The 21,878-nt window shown below is 51.6% G+C and overlaps 1 protein-coding gene across 1 annotated transcript in view; it reads left to right on the top strand.

Annotated features, from left to right (window-relative positions):
* RFX4 (regulatory factor X4) overlaps positions 1-21,878 on the top strand; it is a gene marked incomplete at its 5' end in the record, with an annotated part of 105,386 nt that overhangs the window by 20,085 nt on the left and 63,423 nt on the right. Inside the window, 2 exons of the mRNA XM_037160584.2 lie at positions 5,012-5,135; positions 21,639-21,700. Coding sequence (XP_037016479.2) covers positions 5,012-5,135; positions 21,639-21,700 — 186 coding nt within the window. The remainder of the gene's footprint in view (positions 1-5,011; positions 5,136-21,638; positions 21,701-21,878) is intronic.

The raw sequence follows: 21,878 nt of genomic DNA, 5'->3' as shown, positions 1-21,878 counted from the left end.
TTCGATGTGTGTGCAAGGGCTCAGGAAGTGAGGGCTTTGGGCTGAGAGCCCATGAGTACATGTAGGAAAACCTGGCTGGAGGTGAGACCCAGCCGGTTGTGCCAGGTGCTCTCTGCTCTTCATGGTAAAGCGCTAACGCAAAGCTTCCTCCATGTGCCCTGGGATGCCACAGGCGGACGCCTCGCGAGGGGGCCTTTCACAGATGCCCACCGCAGATAATGACTCCCTCTGGCTAGTGGACTGAGTTCATTATCTCCGTAATAGGAGAGGCTCCATTCAGACGTGACCAAGTCATTGAATAGGAGATCAGAAAATGGAAGAAGTGGGGAATTTTTTTTGTGATCATTAAAGATACCCAGGTCTGATGCACTATTGTTCACCATGTCAGACTAATGATGTCTTCTAAAAGTGCGGAGGAGAAGGGGGAAATTTCATCAGACCTGAAGAGAAATAATTAACTGCCTTTCTTCCGACCTTGCTGTGGTCGGGGAAGCAGACATTCCAGGGATCAGTGTCAGCACCGGCACAGACCCTCCCTCTGGGCCCAGCGAGGTGGTTTGGGGAGAGATGCCACGGTGCTATTCCTGATGGCGGAAGCTAATCAGACATCAAGGTTGCCCTTAATGACTGTTCCTTCACAGTGCTTATTAAAATGCTTCATAGTCATAAGCCACCTAGATACCTTGGGGCGAGGAAGCTCCGGTGAGAGGGATTACACGTGGGTGGAGATGCAGTTCTTCAGGAGGCGCTGGCCTTGGCAGGTAACTGCTTAATCAGCTCAGCCTGCGTGACCTCTGACTTACACCCACCCCACTCAAACCGTTCATTTAATGAGACGTGTTTTAATCTCAGTCTTGTATTTTAACCCTGAGCTGGAGGCCATATTTCATGAGCAAACCATGCCACAAGAACAACAAATAGAAACAGAGAGCTGGGGGCTTATGTAAAGGAGCTAGTGAGTGGGAGGACCCAGGAGTTTACCTGGGAGCCTGCGCCCTTTAACACCACGTTTGGAAGCATTGTTTTTCCTCCAGCCCACCGTTCCCGCATTTTTTAATCTTAGGGAGTTAAGCCCTGTTTGTCCATTCAGCCCAGTTAGGAACCTAAGAACAGGCCCTGGTTGCTCCTACCCCTCCCACATCTGACCACAAGAGCCCACACCCCAAATGTTCTCTCTGCCCTGGAGCCATTCCTTCGACTCACACTCCACCACTTCTTGCCTCGACTATTGTAATAGCTTCTAATTGGTCTCAGGTGTTCATTCGTTCGTTCATCCATTCATTCCTTCATTCTCGCATTCAACCTAGACTAGTCACCCACTGTGTGCCAGCCCTACTAGTTCACCTTGTCCACCCACCACAGACATGCCAGAGGGACCTTTCCACAAAGTAAATTTGATCATGCTACTCCCAGGCTTCAAGAAAACTTAACTGCCCCCTCTCACTTCAGAGGCTGATACACCTTTCATAATATGAATTCTGAATGGTTTGAAATGCATGTTAGTTGCATGTGTGTCCATGGATTTTCCTGGCCAAACCGATTTTCAGAAGTCACTGAAAAAAATAAGCAAACAGGGGATACTTTCCCCCTCTACACAGCTTGTCACGCACGAATTTCCTGCCGTCCAAACTGTTCATGTGCACACCCTAACCTGGGAAATGTCCCACAAGACTCTGAAGAGTTGAGGGCAAAGGTTTTCAAAGACGGTGGTTCATGGAACTGGCAACTGTCTAAGGTGAAATGCGTGAAATGGGTTTTTTTGATGGTTTTATACCCAAGCCATTGCTGGTATACAGAACATATTAAGCTGTAGGTTAATGTTAGTGTTGTTATTGATGACATTATTATTATTCCTACAGCATCCCAGAAACATTTGGGCTTCCTGCCTTGAGTCTTTGTTTTTTTAATTCTCTGAGTATCCCGTTATTGCCTTCTGAAAATAACGCTTTCATGGCAACTCTTATGCCAGGCCATACTCTTGTGTGGGCATTTAAAGATTCTCTCCAGCCTCCCCCAGGGTTCTCTCCTTTTAGATTCCTGCTTACGAACCCCTTTCTCCACTCTGACCAATGTCTCCATCACCCAAAGCACATGCCGTGTTTGTCTCTCATCCTTGCTGGTTCTCTTACCTAGGCTCCCCTCCCTCTGCCTTGGAGACCACGTGGTCCAGAGTGAAATACACTCTCCCATTTACTAGCCTGCTGCATGGTCATGGGCAAAGGGGTTCTACTCTTGGAGCCTCAGTCCCCTCATCTAACACATGGGTATAACACCTACCTCATAGGGGTATTGCCAGGATCAAATGAGATCATGGATACCCAGGGCCTTGTACCTAGTAAGAGCTCAGCAGATGCTGCTATTGTTACAAAGTTGCAATCCCAACTCATGCATGAAACCATCATCATCTGCTCTTACCCAACATTAAACTCTGTTTTCCCACCTTCCACTGCACCTGTGGTCAGCAGTCTGTAGTACTTAAATATTCTTAGTTCTGTGCATTCCTCCCTGCCCTCACCCCAATTAAACCGCAAAGTGGACTAGGGCATAGATCAGGTCTTCTGTCAACACAAGAGCCAACAGAAGCCAGACAAGGAACAGAAAATAGATTGGGTGTAAGAAAACTAGGGAGGAGTGAGGACTTCAGCCAGTCTGAGGGCACACGTAACTCTGGCCAATTGTCGTCATGTGGGAATATGGGCCCAGTGTTGCCAGATCTCAGCCTTTTCAAAAGAAGCCAGAAATCCAGATTCTAATGTGAAACGTCCTGAATTTTAAGAGTTGGGTCAACACTGTTTGGGCAGACAAAGCATGTCTGTGAGACCCTGGTTTGTGAAAGCCGTGTTATTCAGATGGCTCCTGCAAGTTCACTGCGTATGTTTGTTATTTAGACCTCTGAACTGCCTCCTACAGAGAAACAATACTGTGAATGGCACTTAGGCATCCAGGCTAAGCTCGAGGGGGCTGATCCCATTCAGGCCAGACCTGGAGTCAGGGCCGTCCTGAGGAGCCTAACCTCTCCACGAAATAATTTTCCCACAAGAAACACATTTCAAGGTCTGAGTTATGATGTTGGGGACATGCATACTAGGACGTAAGCCCTTTCAGGACAGGGCCGTTGCTTTATCCCGTGCCCTCTCCTTAATGTTTGGAACGCTGCCTGGCATTCAGTAAATGTCTGTTAAACTAAAGATTACCTGCGTCTTCATCCCTCTCTCCACTGTCAGTCTGCTCTCCGAATGCAAACAGGGACCACGTTGCTCACCATGGTATCCTTGGCACCGAGAGATGTTTGTTGCATGACTGTACGACTGAAACAGTCTCTTCATCAGACACTTACTGATCATCTGCTGTGTGCCAAGGAATACGTTGGACTTTGAGGATGCAGAAGTAACTCAGACTCAAGGAACTGGGTTGCCCAGAAAGGGTTGCATAAAGCATTTTCTGAAACACTTTGAAAAACTGTCAGGAGTTACTCAATGTTCCCCTTCCCAGAAAAGGAGCCAGGGTGTGTGGGATGGCCTGGGACCAGTAGCACTTCTTTGTTTACTGAGCCTCCCGAGGCTGCATCCACCCCTGGGGTCCGACTGCGAGAGACTGAACTGATTTTCTGTCAACCATGTGTCAGAAGGAGCCAAATGAGCGCTGCCCTTTCCAGCGGACACCTGGGGAGGCCGGGTCCTCATTCCACTCCAGCTACCATGGCTCTGGGCCACGTCTCTGGCAAGTGCCCTGGGAGCATGGTAGAAGCCACTTGAGGACATTTATTGCATTGCTTTAGAATCATGCCTTACTTCTGACCCCTTCCCCCAATATGTTTAGGTAAAAAGGGTTATTCCAGTTGCTTTATCCCTCAGACTTGATCCCAAGTACTTTGGGTTGTTTCCTAAAACCCAGTTCACGATCCAAGGAGAGCTACTTTCTGTTGGCACGTTTACTGGAGAGTGTGTGCCCAGGTTCTGGAGGGAGCGGCCCACGGGGAAGCCCCAGGTGGCCCCGCCCCTCGGCAGCTCTGGCCTCTGACCTCCCAGCGTGACCTTGGCGAAGGAGGCGGGATTCCTTCTGATGACTGCCTGCGGGTGTTCGGGTTAAAAAGGAAAAACAATCCAGTTTGCTTTGTATGTTCCCGGTGCCCAGCACATGTTCTGGACCTGTAGGAGCCCACACGTGTTTTATGAAAAGGAGAATGGACGATGATGAGGTCCAGCATCTACTAAGTACTCACCGGGTGCCAGGTGTCAGGCTGGCCCCGTCACATGTCACATCCGATCGTAACAACAACCTTGTGAAGTGGTCATAATCATCACCTCCAAAAGGAAACTGAGGCCCTGAGGTTGAGTGACTGACCCAAGGTCACCACGCTGGCCAGTGCCAAGGCTGGGATTTGACCCAAGTTGAAAGTCCCTATCGTGAACCCCTGACCTACACTCATTAAGAAGGCCCAGAACCATACAATCCTGGTGCAGCCGAGAAGGCGATTAAAGAAACCAAGAGGTTCAGCTCCCTGCTGTGGGTAGAACACCTCCCTTTGGTCAGCGGGTTAATGACTGCCCAGCCTCTCCTAGGGCACTTGCTTTCCCAGGCTGTCCCCACCCACTGCTGCGGTCAGCCAGAAGGCCCTCCGTGATTGTGACACCCGTTAGAAACGGCGACACAGTGAGTGTGGTACGAAGCTCGGCTGAGGCACCTGCAAGGCCCTCTACCATCTTTTGGAATTTTGGGGAACCCGATCCACCCAGAGTGTGGTGAGACCAGTGACAGTGCCAAGGAGAAGGACTGGGAATTTAGGCTGGAAAAGTGACCCATGGTCATTCCCACGGGGACCAGGAGTCTGATCCTGCTCACCTACTGCCTCAATCATGAGCGCTGGCAGGTTGCTTTGTCCTCCTGGGCCTCGGTTTCCTCATCTGCAGGGAGAGTTACTTCCGAGGTCTTCCCAAGCTCTGGAGGACTAGAAAGGTCGTTGACTGTCTTGCTGGGGATTTGCTCACTGGGCCTTGGTGTATTTCCCCAGGCTGGAGGAGAACTACGAGATTGCCGAGGGGGTCTGCATCCCCCGCAGCGCCCTCTACATGCACTACCTGGACTTCTGCGAGAAGAACGACACCCAGCCCGTCAATGCCGCCAGCTTTGGGAAGGTGAGTCCCGCCTCGCCTGGCGTGCTCCTTTTCTGCCATCCTTTTAAGTAATTCATGCACATTTCTTAATCATGTTAATTGGTTCTTTTTAAGTGAACACACTTTGTAAGTTAATACTCCACTGCAAAAAGTTTAAGCACTGGTTAACAAAGGAATACTGAGCCAAATACAAGAGCAAAATAATACCAAACTATTAAAAACGTCAAACAATTCAGGCGGGTTATAAAGGGAAAAGCGCATTTCCTTGGTACTCAATTTGTGGAAAGTAACTTTTTCCTCTGTGGAGCAAATATTAAACTCACGAGGTTGTTACATGTGTGTCGGTGAGACTGAGATGGGCAGACCGCTGGCCTCTGTAAAGGGGAGGCCTTGGAGACACGGGGAAGTGGCCTTGTGTCATCTGCCTGGGAGTGGTCCCCTGTGAGCGGTGGTGTTTGTCCTGTGGCTGCAGGCCTGGCTGCTCTCCGTCCATCGTATGATGAAGATATATTTCACACTTAGGGCCGTGTCTACAGAAGGTCGTTACCACTGTTGGTTCATGCTTACCAGGCCCAGGAAAGCTACGGGGGCGCTCTAAGGCTGGTTGTTGTTTGCAGGATAGATAAAAGTTTAGATTTTTACACTTGCAAAATACCCAATGTAACTTGAGTCAATACATCCAAATTCTTTCACCTTTTGTTAGCTTCTTTTCTCTATGTCTAATTCTGAGTGCCTCTGGTAAGAAAAAGCAGGCAGGCTTCCCCCTTTCCTCTCCAGTTTTCTGCATGCAGGCGGGGCCAGGCCTGGAACGGCAGAAAGAGGGGGGTGTGTAAGTGTCAGGGTTTCCTCTGCAGATTCCCAACAGATACACCATCCGCAGGAACGGAAAAAGGGTGGTGTCGGACCTGAGCCAACCTCCCTGGCGGGTCCAGACCTGAGTGGCCGAGAACTGGCTCCACTCGATCGACGGGAAGAAGCTCCAGACACCTAGGAAGGGGGAAGCGTTCTTCTGACACACTGATGTTATTCCCCCAAAGCGAAGAGAATGTTTTAAAAAGTCAGTGGAGAAACCTTTGCTCTTTCATTCATTCTTCGGTCGGTCCGTGTCAGCTGAGATGGGCTGGCTGTGTGGCGGTTAGGCAGAGAGACCCAGCAGTGAACCCATGTGGGCCCTGATGTGGAGGGGCTCACAGGCCAGGAGGGAGGCCGCAAGGCCCCTCAGCAGGTGAGAGCAGGTGATGCACGTGAGGGACACGTGTGACCCTGGAGCTTCGTCGTGTGTCTGTGGTCCTGAAACATTCATTTGCATCTACACGCTCCCTGGCAGCGACCCCAGTGGGAAGTTCAGTCGCTCTTGGATGGAGCGACAGGTCAGGTGAACCAAAAGCCCAGGAATCTTAATTCTCCTGGACTTGCCATTTAACTTGTCTGAGCCTCAGCCCTCTGTGCTGTGAAGTGGGGATTGACCCCTACCTTCTTTCGGGGGTGGTGGCAGACTCGGCTGGGAGGGTGTCGGTGGGTGATGTAAGGCACTGCCCGCTCAGTCATCGAGTGGCTCAGATGTTCGGGGACACTCACCATGCGCCCTCACCACTGCTGTTGCTGTACGTTCTCCATGGGGCGTTTGTGCACAGATACAAATGCCCGTTTGTTAGCTTAGATTCTGGGGCAAAAAAAGAAAACTCACCATTTCCGGCAACTCCAGTTTGCTGGTGTGAGGACCTTCTGTTCCCTTTTTATCAAACACTTTTGTAACCCTGTCGTCAGCTTAGGGTTTCTTTGACCCCGTGATCTAGGTAAAGTCGATGTAACTCGCCCCTCCTCCCAGAGCCCTGGTTCCGTTCCTGACCTCAGTCTCCAGCCTGCCTCCGAGACCTCAGCAAACCCCAGAGGACGTGCAGCTCAGTGGTGCGGGACCCTTCCTTCTGCACACGCCACCTCTCTCTGCTCCTCTGCTGTTCAGTGTGGCAGCCACTGCCACATATGGTTGGGAAACTTAAGTGAAATTACGCTCTTTAGTCACACTAGCCATATTTCAAATGCTCAGTGGCCACACGTCACCGGGGGCTACCCTGTTGGAAGTGCAGGTAGAAATTTCCATCATCACAGACAGCCCTGTTCTGAACCATTGTGAGCCAGGGGTAAAATTGAGGGACCTCTTTGCTTTGCACAAAGCAGCCCTAGTGATCCTAGTGGACTGAAGGTGGTGGGAGGGGTTTACATCGCACCCTGTCCTGTGTGTGGGACAGATGTCCTCATCTCAAGCTGCTGTGCCACCCCCCACTGCAGTGGCAGCTCACGGGCCGTCCACCCGCCAGTTCCCCACTAGTTCCAGCCCTTCTGCCCTGCGGGCTTCTCACTCCTCCTCTACTGCCTCCTTCTGCGCCCCTCTCCCCGCTCTCCCCTCCTCCGTGGGACAGCCTCCACCAAGTGTCCTTGTTCCCTGATCCTTGGTCTCTGCTGACATCTCTGCCCACAGGTCTCATTTACCCCAAATGGCTATTTAAAATATTTGCCCAGCCATGACCAGTGTGGCGCAGTGGGTTGGGCATCATCCCACAAAGCGAAGGTCTGCCTGTTTGATTCCTGCTCAGGGTACATGCCTGGGTTGCAGGTCTGGTCCTCAGTCAGGGTGCACACAACAGGCAACTGGTCGATGTTCCTCTCTCACATCGATGTTTCTCTTCCTCTCTTTATCCCTCTCTTCCCATCTCTCTTAAAAAATAAATACATGTATTTTTCCAAATACTGTTTTCTCCTTAAGAAGTGCAGGGCCAGCTGCTTCCAAAATAGTGATTACAATTAGTGTCCAAACCTCCCAATAAATATGTCTTACCTTCAATTCAAAAGCAAGGAAATGCTCTAATGGTATCAAAAGCACAAATGCAGAAGCTCTGCAGCTGCCTTTGCCATGGATTTCAAATGCCCAGGGAGCGGGGGCTGCCCGCGTACTTGGAGGGCAGCAGGGGCCTGCTGAGGGTGGGCTTCACGTTGAGTTTGCTGCATGGAGACCCCAGACAGCTACCCTTCCTGAGGGCCGCCCCCACACTGCCACTGCCATCTCCCCAAGACCTTGGGGTGTGCCTGTGGACAGTCTTCCTTTGAAGAGCTTTCTCTGAGCATGTGATTTATCTACGAACTTTTAACTCAGAGCAGGCAGGGTCAGTGTTTCAAATTAGATTGGGGGTGGTCTCTCCACCCAGCTTGCAAGTGGGCTGAAGCAAAATAGACATCCGTGTCGAAGCTCCCTGCACACACCCCTGATTTGCCCAGGTCCCCTGGCCGGGGTACTGTCCTTGACCAAGTGGCAGCAATTGCTTCACTGCAAGTAAGACCTGAAGCAGAGAGCCCCTTTGCAGCACGGTGGCCAAACTCCTAGAGCATGGGCTCCCCATAATGACGTATTGACTTCGGGTCCCAGAGTGAATGTGGGGTTTGCCGAGGTTGCTGAGGCCTCTTGCCGAACTGGCCTTCGCCTGCTTTTACTGTGGGCGAGGGTAACGAAAGGTCACCCAACTTGGAGTCACTTAGCTTTCCTGAGCTCTCACCTCCTTGTCTCCAGACCAGAATAGTCTCTCACCAAATCACTCTAGGGATACGATGGAACCGAGCTTACAGAGCACTTCCTCAAACAGCACCCCCCTCGGAAGAAAGCACCGCCCTCTGGCACTGGCCCGTCCCTCCCAGCCCCCCAGTTTCTGCATCACGCTTTGTTTCCCTTTGTAGCCCTGGTCGCTCTCTGCAGCACCACACACAGATGGCGCCCCTAATTTTTAGTACATATAAGTTTCAATTATATTATTATGTATTGTTGTATATTACATAGCTGTATATTATCTAATATATTATATATAATTGTCCGTGTTATAATTATATAAACCATCATATATATGACTGGTATATATTCTGTATTACGTATATGTCAGTTGCTGTGTTTCATCTGCCTCTTTCTCTCCAGTGGAAGCTGCATGAGGATTTTTTTGTCCACTGTAAATACCTAGTGCCCAGGAGAGTGCCCGGCACTCTGTGGAGCCCCAGGATTTGCTAGAGGTTGAGGGACTTTTATGAGTAGCATTTGCCAGGAGCCATGTAAGTCTCTTGACCAATTTGTGAATTTGTACCTCGTACGATAACTACGTGAAGAGGGCACTGTCCCCGTTTTCCGTGAGCTCATTTGCTCAGTGGGGGTGGACTTGTTAATGTGCCAGTGGGAACTGGCTGTATCTTGACTTCCTTTGAAGAGCCCACCTCGAAAGTCCTCTGTCCAGCTTCGCTGACAACATCACAGGGAAATCCCGCGGCATCCGGCCATGCTCAGCCATTGCACCGGCCTTGCTTACATCATTAAAACTCAGCTATGAAAAAGCCCAGTTTGGTCCAAGTGAAAACCCCCATCTCACACGGAGGTCAGGGCCTCTGCCGCCCAGTGGCTCAGCATTCGCTCTGTGAAAGGGCGATGCCGGCTCTGACTTTCTCCTCTTCAGGAGCCTCCAGGGCAGGGGGAGGGGGTGCTTAGAGGAAAGGCCAGCTGGTGCTCTCGGAGGGTTCCTCCCAGAAGCCGGTACCCTCTGCTATGATCATCACCCCTGTGCTGGGGAAGGGGTCCCATTGTGGGGCTTTGAGGAGCCCTGTGGCTCTCTGTCCCACTGGCTGAAGGGACATGCTCTCCAGTCCCTCCAACCCCCCACCCTCCCACAGCTGCTCTTGCTGCTGCACCGAGAACTCACCGGTGGCTCTGTTCCCGTGCTGAGTGATTTGGACCAGCTCACCACACACCCAGGGTTCCACCCTGGCTCTCAGAGATGCCCAGATGAGCCCCCACACATGTAACTGGGGTAGGAACAGGCTGAGCTCGGTGACGTACACACAGAAAATGGCTTTGCTGTGTTCCAGTCATTCCTTCAATCGTGCAGTGACCAGGCTCCCTTCTCAGACCCCTGATGGTTTCACGGCAGGTTCCGTAGCTTCTTGGTGATCAGCCATAAGAACAAGCCTCTTTTCAATAATTTAGACTCTCTTTCAGACATTAAAAGTCCAGTCCCAGGCTCCCGCAGTCTTGCACCCCCAGCCCCCCTCTCGGTCCCACCACGCGTGGCCTGGGGACCTGCTGTGGGGGAGGGCGTGCGTGATTTGACCTTCAGCTCTCCCTTGACCTTTACCTTCTGCTGCTGGGCCTCCAGGCTTGTCAGGTGAGGAAAAAATATTTCCAGAACGATAACACTAGTTCTCCCCAAAATGTAGTAACATTACATTTTTGAGAACAACGGAACTATAAAATGAAAACACCCCAGACTATTAAGGATCAGAACTGACTGGAGTCTGAACGGTGCAGACTCCAGTGAGTCGGCCCTCTGCAGGAGCTGTCTCTCCCAGAGCCCTGCCCGGCGACTTCCCGACACAGTGCTTCGCTGTCAGGGAGGCAGGCAAATGGGGCCCGCTGACACCTGGAGTAAAAAGTCAGAGGTTCGTTAGGGAAGGAGGCAGGCAGCCAGCGCTTCTGTCCACACGAGGGCACGTCAGACGTCCTTGTATTCTCTTTTAATGGATGTGTAATACTGTATTGGTTTCAGGTGTACGACGCAGTGACTTGGTATATGTATATATTGAGAAATGATCACCACAGTGTTATCATCCATCACCACACATATTTACAATTTTCTTCTTTCGATGAGAACTTTTAGGATCTACTCTCTTAGCAACTTTCAAATATAACGACATGGTGTTGTTAACTGTAGTCCGCGTGCTGTGTACATCACATCTCCAGGGCCCAGTGATCTTACAGCTGGGAGTCTGGACCTTCTGCCTCTCTTCACCCACGTTGAGCCCACGTATCCTCTTAGGGGCTGCAACTCGGAAATGAAACCCAGGGTCCTGAAAGAGAACAGGGCATAACCTCAGTGAGGGGCCCGTGGCGAGTAACGTGGGTGGTCCCAGTGTGACCACAAGGACTCTGTGAGGGTAACGAGACTTAGGGCCAGCAGTTTAAGGAACTAGTCAGGAAGAGGCACATTCACGGATGAGCACCAGGTGGCTACGACAGCGTGTAGTTTCAATGGGCGGAGAGTATTTTGCCGTGCAGATACCCCACCCCCTGAAGGCTTGCTGGTGTCCCAAATTCCTCAGTCCGTTTAAGTCCTGCAACTAGGGCAGGACAGGACACTTCATTCATACTTCTCAGTTCCTGTCACTGCAACATAAATAAGTTTACTCTGTCAGGGGGACTTAGAGATCTGTTGGTGAAGCCCCCTCATTTTCCGGATGAGGACATTTTCAGCGGGATTGAGTAGTTTTCCCGGGGCCATATGCTCAGTGGTGGGGCTGGATCGGAAGGTTCGGGAAGAGCACTGGACCCGCCCTGTGGGGCAGGGACACCAGTAAGAGGGAGGAAGACTAGAGCAAAGGATGTCCTTGTATGACTTGATTTGTATTCTGCTTTTTCCCATGAGGATTTGGGACCATTGGCAGTTTGGGCTGTGGGTGGGTCTTCCTTGAATATTTGGCTCCTTCGGTGCCCACTGTGCTTGAGCAATGAAAAAAGAAAAACAAAAAACAATACCAATTCTGATGTGGGGACCTGCGCCTCCTGCAGCCACATGTACCTGGAATGGAAATGAGGCTAGAGATTCCTCTCACTTTACATGACCACCCTTTCCCTCAAGAACCCTTACAGCCCACCCGCCCGCCCCCCCCACTGGGGTCACGTGCTCCTGTGGAAGGCGGCAGCAGAAGAAGTCAACGGTGCTCTGAAGCCTCTTTGGGCTCCTTTGGGACGGTCCTTTTCCAATGTACAAGGGAAAAAAAGTGTATGGAACATACTTGCGACGTTCTCGCGTGTCTTATTCCCAACCTTCCGTGTCAGTGTGGAGTGTCTGCCTCAGAACGGCTGGTTTCCCATGGGAGTCCACAGTTGTCATTTCAGGGGTCGTCAGTGGCGTGCACTGCACAAACTCCAAAATCAGACTCATTGGGTTTGAATCCCCTGCCCACCACTCACCAGCTCCGTGAGCGTGGGCGGTTTCTCAATAGCTCCGGGCCTCCGTTTTCTCATTCGTAAAGTGGGGAAATGCTAGCAGCCCCCTGGAGAACTGTGGAGCAATGACGGTGAAAAGGGCTCTCACGGCGCGGCGCCCAGTAAATACAAACACGCAGCGCAGGTTAGCTCTGAGTACAAGTCAGTTTACCGCGGCAGCGCGTTGCAGATCCTTGATGTTCTTAGTGTAGCGTCACCGACACAGCAGCACTCAACTCTTCCAGCTGCTCTTCCGTCTGAAGGGCCGTGAGAACAACTGTTCTAAAAATGTCCCACATCACACACACGCTGCCATCGCCGCCCTCAGCCTCTCTCATTATCGTCTTCAGAATTATTCCATTTTTGACTTAACCTGTATCTTACATAACTCACCTCATTCCAGCTAAACCAGTGAGTGGTGACAGGTGCTTGTCAGACTCACACGCGTGACTGTCATCCAGTCAGCACGGGGACAGTCCTGGACCTTCGGACTTTCTGGAATTGTCAGCCACGGTACCCCTCAAGCTAGCCGTTACCTCCCTGACCCAAGGGGCTTTCACAGTATCCTGCATTCGTCCATACACACAGTCGGAAATTCCATCCCTGTCTTAATGCAGTGGATAGGGATTTCTGAAAATTTTGGAAATTTCTTTTGGGGAATTTCCTGCAACATTTTATCCTGTGCACCACCAGTGCCTGGCACCGTGTAGGTGCGACCACCACCAAAAAATATTCAGATGGATAGAGTTCCATTACCAGAGTAAGATGAGTTTGGCAACTGTTCATTTCAAGATTGTAGCGCCGAGGCAGGGTGTTTTAAAAAATCTCAATTCATACCACCTGGCTTCATGATTTTATCTTCTCCGGAAAAGGGGCTACATCTGCTGTCAACAAAGAAAGCGAGTGTCCCACTTTCAGACTTAGCATTGTGACAGTTAGAATCCCCATAATGAACCCCTTTCTGTAATCATTTCTCTCACTTGTTGAGAAAACTGTGTTTCGTAAGAGAAGGCACAAGACTTCTACAATCCACTGGTCGTAAACCAGGAACATGTCATCTATGAATTTCTGATTTCTTGCTGTTGGCGGAAAAGCTTGTTCTTTTCCCACACCCAGGTGACCTCTGACACAAGACCCCCAGCTCTCGTGTGTGTGCTGTTTGAAGCACAGTTGACGTTGCACCTACACAGGAGCTTGTCGCCTCCAAAGTGTGGGAGGATCTGCGCTTACCCCCTTACTCTGGAGCCTCTTTCGGATCAGTTCTTGTCGGTGGTAAATCTTTGCCTGCAGAGGGTGGATTGAGTTTTGGAAGCAATCAAAAGCCTTTTTGCAGAGCCGTGCTGATGACTAAGTTTAGAGATCAAACTGGACCAAGATCATGCAGTTCGGGGTCAATATCAAACAAGGTCTGTCTGTAGAGACTGAGTGGCTCTGCAGTGTCTCCTGAGGCGATACCTGGAGAGGACGTCCACGGTGTCACACCCCGCTAGTGGACACCTTGCAGGCTCCTGTGGTGTCAGCCACAGTGAGGAACAGGAGAGGAAGTGGGGCCGGATTCCTGCTTCTCCCCCGGCCGGAGTCCGTGAATCCGAGCAGCCTCATCAGTCACCATGGGTCCCAGCTTCTGGTCTGTGAAGCGGGGATCATCATACTCACCCACTCGTTGTTTGTGGGATAAAATTCCATCACCAGGTGTAAAGCACCTGGGGAGTGCGTGATGCCCAGCGACGCTCAGTGGGTGTCAGTTCCTTATCTGAAAGGAGGGCGACGGTTTGCATATGCCATTTCAGGAATGCTCACCTAAAACTCATGGTTTTTAAAAACCGAACCCACAAAATTATGTCAGGAAAGCCTGCACACTGAGTTCCCTTCAATCCGGAGCAATGTGTTGTACAGGGAGCATGGCCTGGGGAGATGAATACATGACACCCCCCCCATAAAAGCTCCAGAGAGAGGAGTTCTCCTGGGACCCCCTACTTCCCACCCCCAGCCCCATAGAGCACCCCCCCACCCCGTCTGCCAGGCTGAAAGGGAGAAGGGTGGGATTCCTGAGTAATTAAAGGGCCTTTGGAAGGCTGGATGTGGCGGAATGTTAGATCACTAGCGAGAGCAGCATGTGGCGTTCTTTAGGCAGGCTTCATTGAACCCGCACAAAACAAGAAAGAGGGGCTGCCTGCCGTCTGCTCATTTATCAAACAGGGAAGCTCAACTCTCCCAGCCCCACAAAAGTGTTGGACTGTTTGCCGAGCCTTGCTCCAGAAATTAAAAGCTGAACAGCCATAGCGGGGCTGAACCAACCCTGCATTTTGAGACTCAAACTAAATTGTGCTGGGCTTTCAGATTCCTGGACCAGTTGATTATTTGGTGAAAGGAAAGGAGAATAATTTGTAATTTGCAGCCCATAAGATACAGTTAAAAAGCAAAAAAGAAAAAAAGAAGAAGAAGAAAAAAAGAAGAAAAAAAAAAGCAAACCCCCTTCCCACGGGGTTTTGTTGGGGCTGGCAGGGGGAGGCCGCTCTGCACCAGCCTTTCTTTGCTCAGAGTGGGAAAAGTCTTGACCTCCATTTGGGCAGAAAGTGATGTGGTTCAGCGGTGCCTCCCCCACCCCCTACCCAGCTCTTCAGGGAATTCCTTTCCTCTGAGTTCTTTCTGTGAAATTACCTTTCTCTTTTTTTCGAGGAGGAGTGGGGGATTTGGCTTTCAAATATGTGCAGATCAAAAGTATTTTTACAAACAGAACTGAATATTCTAACCACGCAAATATACTGCTTGGGAGGCCATAATATATGGCGAAAGCCCAAATACTGGTGTGAATGAAGATCCTCCGAAAATCCATCAAAGGACTGAAGGACAGAGTGCCGTCCGTCAGTGAAAAGAACGAGCTAGGGGAGGATGAGGACTGGCGAATAATAAGGGAGAGGTGTTCAGCTTTGGACCTCTTGCTCCAGCCCCTCCCTGGCAGCTGGTCATCCCCCCACCCCTACCCTCCCACGCATGGACAAGCCAGTGAAATCCCGGTTGGGGCGGAACTTCCCCCCTCCTCCCTCTGCCTGCTTCTGGCTAGGAAAGCCCAGGAGACAAGCTGGGGGTCCACTCCCTCACTCCCTCGACCCTGCTACAAGCCTATAAGCTGAGCAAGTGTTTAGAAACCTGATGTTCAAATAGAAGAAAGAGAACAAGTTCTTTTGGGGTGGGGAGGACTTGTCAACTTAACACACTTTCAAAAGAAATAACGCCCTTCGACCCCTCATGGAAAGCAATTCGACAGTATGTTTAGGAACCTTGAAATCTCTCTCCCCTTTCATCGGGCAGCTCCACACTTGAGAAACTATTACGAAGGGGAAAGACAAACCCAATCAAAACATCAACAAGAAAAATAAAAATCGTTATGCAAATGGCATTGCGTATAGCGTTATTTACATTAGCACAACATTGGAAAACCAGTGGCCAACCAAAGAGGGACATTCATTTATTCTGTCTGTCCTTTATTGACTCAATGGATGAATGTACGGAGCCATAGTATCTCCGGCCTGGACTGCCGCAGTGGCCTCTGACTGGTCTCCCTGCTTCCACCTTGTTTGCACCTTGCCCCTACAGTCTCCTCTCCACACAGCAGCCGGAACGGTCCTTTGAAAGGTAAGTCGGACCTTGTTCCCCACCCGTCTGCTCAAAGCTCTCTGAAGTCTCCCCGTCTCATTCAGCATAAAAGCAGGAGTTGCTTCGGAGGCCCAGGAGGCCCCTGTGAGCCACGCTCGTCACCCCTCCCAGCCTCTCCGCCTCGTCTTCTGTGCCCAGCACTTGCTCTGCTCCAGCCACATCGGGTTCCTTGCTCTTCCTGAAGCACGTGCAACAAGCTCCCACCCCAGGGCCCTTGCACAGGCTGTCTCCTCTGCCTGTAGTTCCCTTCCCCCAGATATCCACAGCTTTTGTCCCCTCACTGCCTTCAGGTCACCACTCAAATGCCACCTTTGATCACTGAGTCCTTGTCACCCTAAGTAAAACAACACCCCCACCTCCACAGTCCCCGTTCCCCTCACCCTGCTTTGTTGGTTCCTCTCTGTAGCACTTTCTGATATAAGACATGTTGACTTTTTTATTCAACGTGTTTGTTCGGTCTTCTCCCACTAGAATGGAAACTTCCTACACAAAGGCTGCTTCTGTCTTGCCCAGTGTTCTATCCCGCAGTGCCTGGCGCAGTGTCAGGCCCGTGGAACAGCTCCGTAAATGCTTGCCGTTGAACGAAGCCAGGCTGTGCCCCATGAGGCACCCTATAGTGGTCACGGGGGCCGCAGCTTCTCAGATCGGGGAGGAGCGGTAGAAGACGAGGCTGACATCCAGTTCGCATAGAGGCTCGTAGGCCGGGGCGGGGACTTCGTGGAGCTGAGCAGGCTATTGATTAGGTGTGAGGGCCGTAGGGGCCACACACCCATGGTCACTGGAACCTGACAGGTGGTCCAGGAAGAAGGACATGAAGGACAAGGTAAAATTTGAAGGATGAGTAGACGTTATGGAGACAAAGGGCATGGAGAGAGGGTTCCAGAAAGTGAGAACAGCCTGTGGGACAGGCCAAGGGAAGAGAGAACACAGTGTGGTCATGAACCTGAAGAAGTTCCACGTGGCTGGAAGGGGGCGATAGGGAGAGGATGAGGGGGAGAGGCCAGCTGGGACGAAGACAGGACTGATCCGGCCGAAGCTGGGGGCTGTGGGCTCTGTCAGAGGCCCACAGAGACAAGATCATGTCGGGGCCTGACTGGCCACAACACAGGGGTGACAAGGAGACCGCCGCAGCCATCCAGGCCTGAGAGCATGGCCCCAGGACTGGTGGAGATGGGAAAATGTGGGCAGAATCAGGCTTCCTTCAACCTAGGGGAAGGCTGGAGCTTGGTCATGGATGGCAAGTAGCAGACGCCGCCGTGGTTTGGAGAAGGAAGAGCTCTTACCCGGGCAGAGATTGGGAAGGCTCTTCACCAGGGAGGAGAGCCCACCGGGTGGGAGGGCAGGAGGGCACACCGGGTGAGGGAGGTGGGGGCAGTTGTATGTGGGAGGCGGAGAGAGTGGGGGGGAGAAGGTGCAGAGGTGTGGAGCCCAGAAGCCAGGAACCATTCAGAGAATCAATGAGCACCGGTGGTGTGGTCTGAAGGGAGCTCGGGGCTCCTATGAGAACAATTTAAGGGAGAAGGCAGAAGCCGAGAGCGGAGCTGCTCCGTGTTGTCTGGGCGCTCTGCTGAGTCAGCTGGCCTTGGGGAGCAGTCGGGGGCTCTGAGTAGATGGGCGATGATCTGGATGATTCCCTCGGGGACCTCTGCTATCCAGACAGATGACTTTTATTAAGCAGAGAAGCGTTTTCTTGTCTGGTTCCCACCTTGCTGGATGCGGGTAGATTTAATCTAAGGGGAAGCAGCAGGCTGCCTGCTGATGTCACAGTGGTCTCAGCTGTGTCCCTCTTTCGCTTGCATATCTGGGGACAGAGTTCGCAGACCCTGTGCAGAGCAGAGGCCACCAGCACGTTTCCGAGAGGGTAAAAGTGGGGGGATCGAACAGAAATCTCCCCTGAACAGTAGATGGGAAAAAGACGGTATTTCATTCCTCACATACATACACCTAACACGTATAAATGCAAGACTATAAGGTAGAAGAAATAAAGGCTGCTGTTAAAAGAAGGAATGAGGGGCTTGGGGGCACCTGCGTTCATCCAGAGGCAATAATACTGTGGTAGCCGGACCAGGTACTTCAACCCAACATCTGCATCTTGTGAGCTGTGTGACACCGCACGGGTTACTTAGCCTCTCTGAACCTCAGTTGACTGTGCAGAGGGAATGGCAGTGGGACCTAGCTTGTTGTAATGGTTACCTGAGATAATACATGTAAAGTCGTTGGCGCAGCGCCTGAGCCAGGACTAGACCCCAAAGCCCGTGTGCCTACCCACTGTATACTGTGGCCTCCCAACTGGCTGGGAAGATAGAGGCAGGGCTTCTAAGGCTTCATGGAAGGGCCCCAGGGGGAGCGGGAGAGGCTGACTGCAAGAGAGGAGTTCCTGGGGGCCAGTGGGGCACAGCATGGGCCTGGCACCCAGCCAGAGGGAAGAGCGAGTGCCCGGAGCTGGGGGAGCAGGTGGGGGGGTGGGGTGGGTGGCTGGGTGGGAGGCTGGGGAATTGAGCTGGGGTCGGTCACCCAGGGCCTCGTGGACCAGCCCAGGGGCTGCACTTCTATCCACAGTAGGTGGTAGTGAGAAGGCACCCACTGTTTTCAACCAGGAAGTGATCCAACCTGGATTTTAGAAGGATCCTGCTGGTGGGGCAGCACGACCGACCGCAGGCAGCGCACCCCGTTTGGAGGACGCGTCTGCGGTCCAGGCGAGAGGTCCTGGGCGTGGGGCAGTGGCGTGGGAAAGGAAGAGTCTGGGCTCCGCCAACGGCCTGGGCGGAGTGGACAGTGCGCCGGCTGTGGGAGGCGGTGCTGGTCGCAAAGGCGGTTAAGCTGTGCGTGTGCTCATGCACACAGCATTCAAAAGGAGCCGGTAAAACCCGTCAGCTACGGAGGCAGCAGAGTTGATCAGTGAATTCACAGACCCTGTACTGTGGCTTGGTAACTCCTCCAGATCGTAGAGCAAAACGTTACAAACACTCGGGTTGTGCGTTTTCTTGCCTCGTAGTGGTGGAACCATGGACTCCAGAAACCTGTCCTCAGTCCCAGCGGCTGTCTGGTGCTTCTCAAGACCAGAGTCCGTGGCCCCTGGTCCCTGAGCCGAGGGCTGGGGACTGCCATTTGCTGTGTGGCCATTAGGTGGGACACTACTATTCTGATAAACACTTAGAAAGGTTGCAGGGCTTTGCCCATTCTCTCCAGTCCAGTAATACTAAAGCTTATTAACCCCACCCAAAATGCCACTTTTAAAAAATTATGTTGTTGCAGGGTATGAGGAATGATTTTTTTTTTTTAAGGAAAAAGACAATCACTATAACATTATGCTATATTTTTGGTGGTTCTTTCAAAATGAGCTTGAATTTCTTTTGTCAGTTAGTCATATTTCTAGTAAGAAAATCCTTTCTACTTGCAAAAAAAGTTTTCTTATACAAATATCATACAGAAACTTTTTTTGTTCTATCTAACGAACGTCCATTTTTATATTTCCATAATCCCTTTCTATTCCTATATTTGTCCAAACATGAGTTACAACCACAGCATAAGTATAGTTCAAGTTCTGCTGTTTCGTTTAACATTGCCAGCAGTTTGCACTGTGACACAGCTTTTGTTACCATCATTTTTAATGCCTGTGCAATATTTTATTGAGCACATAGCTAATCATTTATTTAGCCAGTTACCTATCACTGGAGGTTTAATTTGTTTCTAATTTTCCATTCTCATTAGTAGTCCTGCACACAGCTTGTTCTTATTTTAGATTATTTTCTCAGAATCAAGAGATCAAGAAGTAGGAATATTTTTATTGCTTTGGGGAAGGGCTGCACTCATAAACAAGGTTCTCAGCCACAGACCAGCAGTTCAGTCCTGCTGCGCTCTTGACAGCAGTTGATGTTCCCATTTACTAACTGTCAGGTAATACAGAGCATTCAGCGTGGCACCTTGTTGTCATGCCATGTGCAAGGGAGAAGTCTCCCACACGGAAACACAGGAAAATCTCTGCTTTTCCTCAACAACTGGCATGCGTTTATCTCATAGATACAGGGACACTTGTAGCTTTTTGGTATTATCACCTTTGCTTGGGTAGGTAGGAAACTCAGAACCCAAATCTTAACCCGCTTTTTAAAAACCAGCAAGAAGATTTTGCGGCTCCGTATTTCTCCTTCCCCTGTTCACCCTCCATCTCTACTGGCACATCTGCAGCTGTGCCTCTGTGAGCCTCTGTGAGCAGATGCCTCAGATCGCGGCTCCATGCCTCCAGCCCCATGGTGGAAGTCTGGCAGGCGCACCTAGCCAGAGGTGGCGCTGCCACCAGACCCTGGCGTGGTCTCAGACGGCACAACAGGACTGAGTGCCGCAGGGCCCTGTCACTGACCCCGGGTCAGGCCTGTTCCCAGCACGCTGCACTGTCCTCCAGTCACAGATGTTTTGGGAGGGACATAAAGTGAGAAGCGCGCGCCCTTATCGTACAGGAGTTAGGGTTAAAGGAAGCAGGGATACGCTGCCTGCAAGACTGATGCCATTCAAGAGTTCAGAGAACCCTCTCGTTGCGTCATTCACCATGGCACTGCGGGATCATATTTTAGATCCCTTTTTACCTTCAAAAGTGCTGTCTGCTGTCATCTTACGAGGTTCTCTAACTGTTCTTGGGAGGAATGCAGATCTTTTTCCACCCATGATTGAGGCCTTATTAAATGCCAGGCACTGTTGCAAATTACTTATATTTACTTTTTTTTAGATTTTCACAAAAAAAATTATCTAAGGTAGGGGTTATCGTTACTCCCATTTTACAAGTGAGGAGACTGAGTCATCTGAAGGTTAAACAACTTGCTGGAGGGGTGTCCTGCTAACAAAAGGCCAAACTTGGATCTGATCCTGGCAGCCCAGCTTCACCTTTGTGCATGACCTGTGCCGCCCCGCCTCCCCGCGGACAGACACCAGCGCTGTAAACGCCAAGGCCCAGGCCCCTGGCCTGTGTTTTCCCCTTGGCATACAGCCCCTCCTCCCAGGTTTCTGGGGGGGTCTGCGTGGTTGTCCTGGGCAACAGCAGCTACTTCCCTCCACTCTGCAAAACAGTAAAGCGTCCCCATCCCCTCGAGGGCAGGGGTTGGGGGTCATCCTTTCATTCAGCAAATAAGGACTGAGCTCTTCACTCCTGCCAGGACCCTGCTTTCATGGAGCTTCTGGTCTGGGCGGGGTGGGAGGGTGAGTGAACAGGCTCGCTTCAGAGAGTGCTTAGCAGGGAGAGGACCTAAAGCAGGGCCTGTGATGGTGAGGGACAGTGCAAGGGGCTGGGCAGAGGGACCTCAACCAGGGGCCCGCATGTGTTGTAAAAGGAGCCCGGCCCTAAGGTTAAGGATCAGGTGAGAGTGCAATGCAGGCATGGGGACTGGCTGTGCAAAGGCCCCCAGCAGGGAGCAGGCCTGGCTGTGTTTCAGGAATAGGGAAAATAGGCTGTGAGGCTGGGCCCATGGCCAGGAAGGGTGAGAAGGGGAGGAGCCAGGGGCCAGGACTGAGCAGGGACCAGGTTCCGGAGGCTGGGGTGGGTTTTAGGTGTGATGGAAGCCACTGGAGGGCTTTAAGCAGGGGAGTGATGTGTTCTGGGTCCCCGGTACTTGCCCTCCATTGCAAGTCGGAGGCATGAAGCACAGAGCCACCAAGTGAGACCACTTCAGGGTCCAGAGCCCCACAGCCACTCAGATGCTGCCCCACCTCCCCAACACCAGCAGTCTTCTCAAGGGGGTCCCAACAGGCTCCTTATAAGCCACCACAAGCAGGGTACATTCCCCCCCCCCCTTTAGATTGCGGTTTTCGAGACTCGGTCGCTGTGCTCCTGCCCTTCCCACTGGGTAACTGACTCTTGTGTTGACTTTCAGATCATAAGGCAGCAGTTTCCCCAGTTAACCACCAGAAGACTCGGGACCCGAGGACAGTCCAAGTAAGCACCGAAGCCCTTCCTCCCGCACAGGCCCCGGCCCCGGGCCTCGCTTCCTGAGCTCCGTCTGCAGGCCTGGACAGAAGCCCGCATCTGGCCAGAGCACAGAAGAGCTTCAGACCGCCCAGCCCTCTCTCCCAGGACCCCTGAGAGATGCTGCCCAGGGCCAGCTGGCCCAGCT

Source organism: Artibeus jamaicensis, unplaced genomic scaffold, assembly GCF_021234435.1.
Source record: "Artibeus jamaicensis isolate MK-2021 breed Jamaican fruit bat unplaced genomic scaffold, CSHL_Jam_final contig_233, whole genome shotgun sequence".
Lineage (NCBI taxonomy): Eukaryota > Metazoa > Chordata > Mammalia > Chiroptera > Phyllostomidae > Artibeus > Artibeus jamaicensis.
Note: the sequence above shows the minus strand (reverse complement) of the source record. Positions and strands in the feature narration are given on the sequence as shown.